The sequence below is a fragment of the Plasmodium chabaudi genome (assembly GCF_900002335.3).
Source record: "Plasmodium chabaudi chabaudi strain AS genome assembly, chromosome: 14".
Classification (NCBI taxonomy): domain Eukaryota; phylum Apicomplexa; class Aconoidasida; order Haemosporida; family Plasmodiidae; genus Plasmodium; species Plasmodium chabaudi.
Window position 1 is genome coordinate 186,665 of NC_030114.2, and position 12,120 is coordinate 198,784.

The window sequence follows — 12,120 nt, forward strand, 5'->3', positions numbered from 1 at the left end:
TTAAGAATTATGAAAGTCACTAAGGAAATGAAAAACAACACACCACCAAAAATGTCATTTATATTTAAGCAATAGAATACAACTTAAAAAGAAAAAAGAATAATACATATATAATAAGTTGATAAAATGAATGGATTAGTAAGGAGATAAATCAAAATTAAAAAGACTAACTTTAAATGAAAAAATAAAGAATAAAATACTAAATAAATATTAATGATATTAATACATATTTTATTGTCTTTTACACATATTTATTAAAATTCTAGAAATCGAGGAAAATATAAACAACGTTTGTATATGTATATATACGCGTTTTATCAAAGGAAACGAGTATATGCATTTTATATAGACATTATAATATAAGCACATCATGCATAAACTTTTTGTGTACTCATGATGCAACCAATATATTATTCACACATATACATATAATTCACTTGTATATGCATACATGATCATATTAAATCGGCTTTTTACACATTATAATATAAATAATTATGAAAAATATTATGATTTTTAAATAGTATAAATATTATATATATGCATATATACTTAATACTTTATATATTTCTTTGTGCTAAGATTAAATAACCTATACATAAAATTATTTTTTTAAAATATTTATTATATAATTATTTATGTAATTTTGTCAATCATCCATCAAACAATGAATTAAAGAATGTTTGGAAAACTGAAATTTAATTTATATAAATAACAAATCATCAAAAAAAATTTAACTGATAGAGCCTTTTTTACTATATATTTTCATTAGCGTATAGCTAAAAAACAATACTCTAATATAAATTTTAAGAGAATAAACATTAAATTAATAAAGAATATTATTAATATATTCATTTAAGGGCATGTGTATCTATATATTATACATTCATATATTTAAATGTGTATGCATATATATTTTTTTATTAGGGTAAGCTGTGCTTTCATTAATGTGTAACACGATATTTTTAAATTTATATTAAAAGCACACCACATTAATATATGCTTATAAAATTAAAAAATTCTTAAAGATAATTTATTTCAATTATAATTCATTATTTTTTCTATTATAGTTATAATAGGATAAAATTTTATTTTGAAAGTGTATCATTAAAATCAAAAAAAAAACTCTTAAATAATTGTAAAATTAAGGAAGGATGAAATACAAATAGAAAACTAATAATTAAGATTGAAAAATAATATGAAAATGCTAAAAAAATATAATTCTTGTATTATATATGAAAAATACACAAAAAAATATAATTAAAAATAATATTTCTACACATTAAATATTAGATATCTCATATAAATGTACTTATGCTATTATTATTTTTGTTTCTAGCAAACTGATGATGAGAAAAAACGAACACATCAATATATCCAGTTACTTTTTTACACTCATGTGTTTTGGGATGTGGCGATTTTTATCAATATGATTTGACTCTTTGTATAGAATATAATCATTGCCCATAAAAAAAATACTATAATAAGAATATATACCACAATATAATTAAATAGATAAAGACCAAATATGGTACGGTGGAGGATGCCCACCCTTTTCCATTACAATCATTTTTTCTATCGCTTTTTTTGCTGAATTTGAAATAATTTGTTCGAACTTTTTTAAACGCATTTGAATTTTACTATATTTCTTTATATATACTTACAAAAGTGGGGGTATAAAAAAGCAAAGTAAAATATATACATAGGAAAGAAAATATAAAATCGAAACACGTTAAAAATATATAGAATTTATGACTATTCGAATTTTTTAAAAGAACAATTATTCAAAAAAAAATATATATACATTGTTAGGTCTTATTTTCAATAGCTACATAATACGTTTTTAGAAATGTAGACAGTGTTATATAAAATATTAGATGTGTGTAAAAATGATTTAATAATTTGAAAAATATACTATTAAAAGTAATTATAATAATAATAAAGGATATTAAAAAATAATCTCTATATAAATATTGAGAAAAAGTAAAATCATGTGAAATATGAAAAATACGGAAATTAAGTATTAAAAATGGAAAACGTATTAAAAATTATATTATAATTAAATTCACAAAAGAAAAAAAATATATTTAAGACATAAATTTTTTATCTAAATACTTTACTAATCATATTATTATAAAGCATATATCATATATATGAATAGTTTCATTTTATTTGGTTTCTCTTTCTAAAATGGAAAATGAAATTATTTTAAACGATAAATTAGAAGAATTAAAAGATTTGATATACATAGACGATACACCTTTTCATCATCTAGATTTTGTGGTTAAAAATATAATTTATATAACTTTCCATAGATGTTCATTATTAAATTAGTGTATTTATTTATATGTGTGTTTGAAAATACATGATAATGCATAATTTTGGTAGTATAAACTTTCTGCCTTTTTAACTTATCTCTTTAGAAAGTTCCTTGTACCCCTTGTTGCATCTTGCCTGGTATGTCCTTCTTGAACCCCAGAGCTATGGAAGAGTATACAAATGGATATCGAAAAGATGAAGTAATTTTTTTTTGACTTTTCCTTATTTTTAAACTTTATAATAAAATTCACTCATGCATAATACATGTCTATTCTTTTTGAAAGCTAAACGAAACAGACGAAATACTTATCGAATATTTCTATGCAAAGAGGTTGCATAAAAACAGCTTAGTAAAAATAAAATTTCCAGAATACTATGAGATGGCTGGAGCACTTTTATCTGATGCCACTGCAGCGTGTGTAGGAAGTTTAACACATCTTTATTTCGAGCTAGGGAATGAATTATGTGAAATGTTAGTATACATAAAATCAATAAACAAATGGACTAAATATAATGTCACGCAAATAGTCATACAATGCATATATCAAATATAGTTATTTCCAATATTTTTTCCTGTATATAAAAGTTTAAGTGAAATTCGATATTATTATTTATGCTTCATGTGCCATTCTGCTATACAATAACTATTATTCAATGAAGGAAATCTGGAAAATATTTTTATAAATTTAAATATTACAGATTCTCCTTTAAAAAATATATTTTTATCATCCCCTATATTATATTTGTTATATTAGGTTGCCTGAAAATGAGTGGCCAGTTGAGAAATTAAAAGAGCTATTGTTATTTGCTGAGATAAGAAGAAGAACACACTTAATCAAACATAGTGACAAAGTTGATCAAACATATTTAGAAGGAATGACCTTGATGGAACGAAAAAGTATTTAATACACACTACATATATGTGTGCATGTTATATTCGACAAAGACTGTCTTAATTCATTTTTCTATATAATTTCAACATAAATTATTTATGTTGTAATATTTTCTCCTTGGCTTTTCAGTGTTTAACTCATTTTTTAAGGGATCGGATATGGATAAAGACAATGCAAAATCCAATAGAAAAATCTTTAACTTTTTTGAATATGATTTGTAATTTTTTTTCCGTCAATAATTACTAAAATTAATGCATTTACAAAATAAAAATTTAAACACATTAAATTATTTATTTTATACATATATAAATTCGTTTAATATTTTGATTTATATTTTTATTTCATTACTTTTTATTATTATATTCATAGTTCAAATTACAATATGATTTTTAATTGTTATTAAACTTAAAAAATATTTTTAAAATGTTTTAAAACCATGTATATATTTCTTTTCAATTAAACAAAAAAATCATTAAAGCAAGCAAAACATTTTCAGCTATATCTTTTGCTAGTCTCATGCAAAATTCTTTAACTACAACAAACAAATTTATATTGAAAAAAACTAATAACCGTTTTATAATAACTAAATGGGGTTTTAAATCATTGACATATATAAACTTAAATACTTGTGGACAAAAATGTTTATATGCACATATTTTTTAGAAATATAACAATCTCAATTCTTAAGCATCCGAGTGTCATCTTGTTTAATATGAAATTCTACAGGCAACCCATAATGAACGTAAAAATCTTCTTCGTTTTCTATTTTTTCAAGAAGCAACTCTATCAAATTAAAAAAAAGTATATAATATGCATATATATAATTCCCATGCAAGGCTAACAAAATTTACATACTTAAATATTAGTATGTCATGTAAAAAGGTGTCAAAATACGAGCAAACGAAAATATTCACTATATACGCATATCCATACATTGTTATTTATTCATAAATCATTACCTTGGTCGTTGCATGTATATAGTAGACACACAAAAAGCATATGAATGGATGTCCCGTTTACTTCGGATTCAGTTAATTTTGTTTTTGTCTAAAACCAAACAACGCATAAACAGTTACATATAAATGTGTTCTTATTTTAACGAATCAAATCCATTACATATACATTAAAATGACACACTAACAAACAATAAATATAATTACCTTATTGACGATGTTTTTGAAGGTGGTCGTTTTTTCTCCTTCATAAGGAACAATTTGCTATAAGAAGTGAAAACCAAAAATATATAATATATTTTTCATACAAAAAAGCATATACGAAAAAAATAAATATAGAAATTTTCTTTTAAAATTTACCTTGCTAGAATCGCTATTTTTCTTGCTTTCCTCATTTTCCTCGTTTTTCTCAGTTTCAGCGTTTTCCTCATTTTCGTCAGGCTTGACAATGTTGAAAAGTATTTTCTTTATTTTTGAAACATCAACGAATTTTGGCAAATTATCAGGAGCCATTACACTGCCTAATGAGTTCGCATGACCTATGCTTTGATGTAGTTGAAAGATAGAAGTGTTATCATTTTTACTTCCAAATTTTGATATATCGTTTTTATTTTCATTTTGCCAAATATCCTCAAAGTTCATGTTATAAAATTTATCTATAGAATCGTTCAATCCTTCATTCATTTGATAATCTTGCCCGTCATCCATATTATCCATAAACATATTTTCAGATTGTCTACGATCGAAATTATTAATTTGGTCCAAATCATTTCCTATATAATCGTTATTAATTTCGTTTAGTATTACATTTGTTTTAATATCAGTGTTAAAGTTTTGAGATTCTATAAATGGGGGTCTCGAAAATTTCATTATTCTATCTATGACTGTATTTACACAATTAATACAATTATCTTTCGTTTCAAATATATATGATGTTTGATCAATAGCAAAAAGCGAATTAGAAATATATTTTTTCTTTTCTTTATTCCATAAATCATAAGCAGACAATTCTACATCATTTACTTCAATATATAAATTTTCGAAATTAATATCAGTTATATCAAAAGATGTTTTTAATTTTTTATTAGCAAGTGCATGAAGTGCCCCTTGCTTATTTTTAAAAGCAGCCTTTGCCATACTCATTAAGTTTGCAAAATTTCCATTAATCATTAATTTACTAGGATTATAATAATGATAGTTAAATTTGCTGTTAACATCAATTGCATTTAATCTACTTTCAAAAGATATAGCTTGACGATTCCATAATGTGTCATCATCTGGAATAATTGATAACATATTTTTAGGTCTTGATGGTGAGCCTTTATCTTGATTTTTAAATAGCATATTTTGGCTAGAAAAATTAAAATTGCCAGTAAAAGAATTTATAAGACTAAAATCCTTATTTTCACTTTTCATAAGATCAGGCAATGGAATACCACCACCTAATATATTACTATTATGGTGTAGTGATAACATATTTTGAGATAAGTTCAAATTATTATTTAATGAATCATTTAAATTCATATTATCAAAAGCCATCGATTCTTGCATTACATTTTCTATGTTTAAATCATCAATGTTACAATCATCAAAATTTAAATTATTATTAAAAGAACTTTCTAATATCTTATTATTATCTCCAAAATTTCCATTATCATTCATATTTTCATGGTTAACATCGTCATTATTATTACCATCCATGTCACCTAATAAATTATCCATGGATATATTTTCATCTGAATTTAGTTCGTTTTTTTTTTTAGAGAATTTGTCCAATCCTGTATCATCATTTTCATTATAATTATCAGCATCTTCATCATCTAATATTTTAGAATCACTTCTTTTCAATTTAAGGTTTTTTATTTCTTCTTTAAAATAATCTAACTCTGGGCATATATTTAAATTGTTAAACTCTTCAATTTCATTCCCACAAAACAATTCTCGAAGCATATCAGAATTTGTATATAGTTTACTTTTATATTCTCTTGTCATTATCTTATCATTATCATTGAAAGTTACATACTCACCTACTTTGAAAGGCGATTCACTTTTTTGAAGCATATCATTCAGTTCATTGTTTGATCCCATATTTTTTTCATTCCTTCTTTCTATATTTTGTCTTCCCAATTTTTCCTCAAATTTCATTTTCTTCTTGTATTCACACGTGTCTATGTCACCATCAAATTGTATGGATAAATCATTGTTTAAAGTTAAATTAGGTAGCAAATAACTAATACCTGATGAGTGGTCATATGTAATATTTAATTTTAAAAAAAATGTATCAACTGATATGTTGGATACAGATACTGATTCTATAGTTATATCTGATGGTTTAGCTAATGTTGAAGACTCTTGGAAAAATTCTAATTTTCTTTTTTTCATTTTTTTATTTGTAATTTCATTTACACTTTTTTTCTCATCAATAACATCATCATTTGTGTCACTTTTTTTTGCTATATTCATATTTGATATAAAATTATATGTCTGATCATAAATTGCCTCGACCCTATAACCATAAACCTTTGTTGCTCCTTCAATAGCTTTAGATGCCCTTGTAAAAGACAAATTAAAATCCCCTGTTTCTAACAGCTCATCATTTAATTCTTCATTTATTTCTTCATCATTTAAATTTACTAAGTCTTCTAAATGGTCTATAATTCGTATGTCAAAAGCATTTCTAGTACATATCTTATTATGGGATAATGCTGCCATACAATTTTTAAAAACATCATTTATTTCTTTAACTTTATTTTTTTCAGATTTATTTATATCTTCATCTTTATTATTTAAAAAACTTAACCTCCTTAAATTCTTATTGAATTCTATTGGATTTTTAAAAATAGGGTCCGGCCCTTTTATCTGTGTAAAATTAGCATTTGCTTTGTTACTAACTCCGAGCTTTTTCATTTTCGATTCGTTTTTATTTTACTTTGTCATTTGTTTTGTGCCCCCTTTCAAAATTAATATTTTTAGTTGGCTCTAGACAATATATTCACACACACACACATATATATATAATATATGCATTTATTATATATTCCCTTTTAATCAGGAACAATTATAATAACACAAATTTCCACATACGTCCTTTACACCTCGGTATTTCAGACGAAACTTCAATTGCTCATAGGCTCTGATGTATACTCAATACTTTTTTTGAAATAAAAAATTAAAGGGAATATTTGAAATTAAAAAAAATGTGTATACCTTTTATGGATATACTGATGAAAATACTATAAATTCTTGTGCATATTGATTTTACTGATATTATAAAAATAAATTAAACAAATTAATGAAAAAATAAATAAAAATCTCAATAAAAGTGTATAATGGAATAATATAATTTTTTACACTTTGTGCATATTTAATATCCCGATTTATTACAAATGCTTTACACAATCATCCCTTTTATAAAGCGCAAGAGCGAAAATATTAAGAAAAAAAAATAAATATGACAATAATAATAAAAAATATATACAATAATTATTACCATTAAATATGTATTTTTTTTTTTAATTTGTACATTATATTTTTTATGCATATCCCCAAATTTTTAATTCTTTACACAAAATGTTCATAAAAATAAAATATGTAATTTCCATTTTGTTTTATTTGTTATTATCTTTGTTTATTTTATTATACTTTATTTTTATTCATTTCATTATATATTATCAGTGCAAATTGCGCACTCTTATATATATAAAAATACCATGAAAAAACATAGTAGAAAATTATTCTACCATTCCTTGATTTTCAATACGAATATTATTATATAAGCAGTTTAAGTGGATCCAAACTTCATACACATTTTAAATTTAATGGTCTATTTTAACAATTTATAAAATACAACTAAACCCATGCCCCACTTTATAGTTACAAGTGGAAAAAACTAAAAATAAAATTAATATTTAAATGATTAACATATATTATGATCCATTTCTACATCACCCCCGTATATTATCACACTTTTGCATATTGTGTCTTATGAAAATGTTTGCCTCATAAATTGATAATACTATTACCCGAAATTCAATAGAATATAAATCCTTATATATTCCATATATATATGTATCACATTTCTTACATTCATTTATCGTAACCTAACACCAATTTGGAATGAGTGATTTCTTTATTCATAAAAAAGTTCATTTAAAGTGGATATAGTTGTACATAATTGTTTCAGTATATACATATAATTTTATGGGTATTTTAAAACAAAAAAAACAAATAAAATGCAAAAATGTAGAATTCATTTTTTTATAAGAAATATTTTTTAAAGTTGCAAAAAGAGCCATTAAATAAAAATAAACATTGTCTATGCAGACGATATCATCGGTATAAATTTGAAACTATATTAAAAAAAATTATGTTACATTTGAATACTAATGTACACATATATATATGATTTTATTTTCGAATAAAAGAAATTATTCTGTTTAGGTGTGCATGCGATTATGCTAATATATATCATCATGCATATATGCAAGTGCATAAAAAATACGCATACATATATATCACCTTCATCCCAGAATTATAAAATTATTCACTTCCACTATCGTCATTATAATTATTTTTATTTTTGTTCGAAGCAAATTGAGCTTCGTAAAATTCGACAATCTGCTGAGTTGTGGTTGCTTGTTCTGGATTTTTATCATCCCTCAATCTAAGAAACCTTGGGAATCTTAACCCAATTCCTTTATCATCTGAATATACTCCGATAGCTGCAGTATGGACAGGCGATAAAGATAAATCTGCTGCTTTAATTTCCCATACATAATGAGCATCAAACCATACATCAGGGTTTAGTTTATCTGATACTTCATAATATGATTTTTTATTAGGTATAATTTTATCACTTAAAGATTCATGTAATGCATTCAAAATTTCATCACTAAAACCGGTACCTGCTTTACATACTGTCTGGAAGTTTTCTGTTTCAGAATTATATGCAGCTAAAACAAAAGCACCATAAACCCCACTTCTTTTTCCTTTTCCATAATATCCAGCTATAGGCACTAAATCAACTGAGTCTGATAATCCTTCTATGTAATCTTTTTTCACCTTTAACCAGTTTAATGATCGTCTTGATGGCTCATAAGAAGCATTGTCGAGTAAAGTTTTAACCATTAAACCTTCACAACTATTTTCAATAGCATCTTGTAAAAACATATCTATATCTTCAATATTATTCATTTCTGAATGTGTTGCATATTCTAGCACTCCTTCTTTACATTTTAATAAAGAATATAATAACTTCCTTCTAATTTCTAATGGTTCTTTTATTACAGGTACCCCATTGCAACATATTAAATCAAATGGAAACAAGCATATTTTCACTTTTATGTTTTCTATATCTACATCCTTTCTTTTTCGTGTTGTTAATATTTGAAACGGTAATATTTTTTTATTCTCAATATCATATGCTACAACTTCACTATCAATAATAGATTCAGTAACACCAGGCATTATTTGATCTTTTACAATTTGAATAACATCAGGGTATTTCTCTGTCATTGTTTCTAAATTTCTACTAAAAATCTTTATATTATCTTTATCAATATAATGAATTTGGGCTCTTTCACCGTCATATTTATATTCACATGTAAATGTAACATTATTAAATCTATCTAAAACTTCTTGTATTCCTTTTGTTGGCTTAGCTAACATAGGCTGCACTGGAACTCCGGTTTTAACAGTACATTTTTTCATTAACACATTCATATCATCACCATTTAATAAGTTTTGTATAATCATTTCAATATTTGGTAATTCACATAAAGCACTTTTTACAGATTTTTCCATACATTCAAAAATATCTGAATCATTATTTACATCACAATATGCATTTTTTAATTCTTTAAATATAGGCAATAAGCGAGTATCTCCTTCTTTTCCTATGTTATAAAACAAGTTGGGTTTACTCATTCTTTCATTACGCATCTTTATTGATTTTACTAAATCATTAAATTGGTCAGTGTCCAACGCACTTGTTTTGTTATCCGCATCATTTTTCTTTTCCGATTTTATATTATTTTCATTTTTTATTTCTGTGGCATTATCACCCTTAACCGCTACTGACTCATTTAGCAATTTTTCATTCATTAATTTTCCCTCCTTTATGATATTTTCTGGAAGTTCAGGGCGCGTTAATACAAAAGCGTATGCCAAAGCTTGCAAAACAGTAGCACTATTTACACCAATTCTTAAACGTTGCTGTAAAAATCGCACTATATATTTTGCCTCTGAAGTTTTTGCACTAACTAATAGCTTTTTTATTACTTCTCTTTTTTTCTGTTGAGAATTAGAGCCACTAATATTTGGTATACTTTTTAATTCATTAAAAACGGATTGAATAGTTAACCTAGGTAAAGGAAATATAGTTCTCATTTTACATGAACAACTTTCCGCTATTATTCCTAAATCCTCAATTTGCTGCAAATCTTTTTTTATACTAGCTTCAGTTCTACTATATGCTTCTGACATTGTTTTTAATATTAATGCCTCACCAACCCCTGCTTCGACATTTTGGTAATCTGGTGCCACTTTATTTAAAGTTATATATACTGCCGGAATTAAATCATTAGGGCTATAATATATTAAAACACGAAAAACGTTTGATAAAATAATAGCTACATTTTTCTTGCTTCCTGCACCACTACCTTTTAATTCTTCAATTTGATTAAATGTATTTGTAAGAAATGTAAATAATAAGGAATCTTTAAACTTGTGTTTTGCTTTATCCTTTTCAGGTAAGCATAAATTACTTATATCAAAATTGGCAGGATTAAATTTTGGTGATGCTAAATCACTTATTTTTTCATCCTCATAAACTTTACAGTTAAATAATGAACCCTTTTTTATTTCATTTTCATTCTTTCCTTTTGGTTTCTTTGTTTTTGTACCATCATCGTTTGTATTCTTCCTTTTTGATACTTCCTTTTCTTCACTTTTAACATGAGTCTCTTCTACTTTGGTATCACATTGCTCGTCTCCTTCCATTTTTTTAGGAAATGATAAACATTTTCTGCATAAAAAAAAATAATAAAATAAACATGGGTTTGTGAAAATTTACATTATAACATCGAAAATGCATAGATATATTCATGTATAGACATTTATATATATTAATTTCTTTTTATAGCTTAAAATATGCATACAAATATTTATCATTTCTATTTGGCACGTTATTTCTAATATTCTTTACAATTATCACATTAAACTTATTTTTATAATTATGAAATAATTTGCTTTTCATAAATGGTGTTACATAATTATATTCAGTTCTCATGTATCTTTTTATTTTACAAAAATACATTTTTGTTAAAAGTACCAGCAATAATAATTTCATATTACATCATAACAAAAAAAAAATAATAATAGTATTACAAATAAACAAGACAAATAATTAATATTAACCGCTAGTCAATGTTACAATGACGAACATCGGCATTAACAAAATACAAAAAAAGTAAACTATTGCATATTAAAATGGCATATATTATTCATGCGTATTCGGTATTGTTACATGTATGCCCATTACTCTTATGCATCATATTTTTTTATAACTATTCAAAATGCTTATGCCAATATTATATATATTCATTTTTTCCATAATTTGGCACAATACTACACCAACAAATATTTCAATCAATAACATAAATTACGCATTTAAATATACAGATGACTACATTTCCTGCATATTCAATCAGCACCCAAATAATATGCTTTTGCAATAAAAATCGTTACACAAAAAATAATATGTATTAAATATCATTAATATTTCTTATATTGTATACAATAACATTCACTATTTATGTAATCATAAATATTTTTGTTTAACTCACTCTAAGGTTACTTGCTTAAGTGGCTTTTCCATAATTCATATAATAATTAAAAATAAGCCAATTTTAAATAAGTATAAATATATACAATATATATACGCTTATTTTTATTTT

General features: G+C 24.5%; 3 protein-coding genes across 3 annotated transcripts; 1 reads left to right on the forward strand and 2 right to left on the reverse strand.

The window, feature by feature from the left end:
• Positions 1 to 2,190: 2,190 nt before the first annotated feature.
• PCHAS_1404300 (conserved protein, unknown function) lies at positions 2,191 to 3,433 on the forward strand (the record flags this gene model as incomplete). Its single annotated transcript, XM_016799536.1, has 5 exons — positions 2,191 to 2,283; positions 2,424 to 2,519; positions 2,604 to 2,791; positions 3,075 to 3,217; positions 3,342 to 3,433. The coding sequence occupies 5 exons, from the start codon at positions 2,191 to 2,193 to the stop codon at positions 3,431 to 3,433; spliced, it is 612 nt and encodes a 203-aa protein (XP_016654814.1).
• Positions 3,434 to 3,888: 455 nt separating this feature from the next.
• Positions 3,889 to 7,072, reverse strand: PCHAS_1404400 (condensin complex subunit 2, putative; the record flags this gene model as incomplete). Its single annotated transcript, XM_016799537.1, has 4 exons — positions 3,889 to 3,995; positions 4,172 to 4,259; positions 4,373 to 4,429; positions 4,526 to 7,072. The coding sequence occupies 4 exons, from the start codon at positions 7,070 to 7,072 to the stop codon at positions 3,889 to 3,891; spliced, it is 2,799 nt and encodes a 932-aa protein (XP_016654815.1).
• A 1,632-nt stretch (positions 7,073 to 8,704) lies between these two features.
• PCHAS_1404500 (DNA ligase I, putative) lies at positions 8,705 to 11,513 on the reverse strand (the record flags this gene model as incomplete). The annotated part of the gene is made up of 2 exons (XM_734754.2): positions 8,705 to 11,189; positions 11,323 to 11,513. 2 exons carry the CDS (start codon positions 11,511 to 11,513, stop codon positions 8,705 to 8,707), a joined length of 2,676 nt encoding a protein of 891 aa, XP_739847.2.
• Between the last annotated feature and the right edge of the window lie 607 nt (positions 11,514 to 12,120).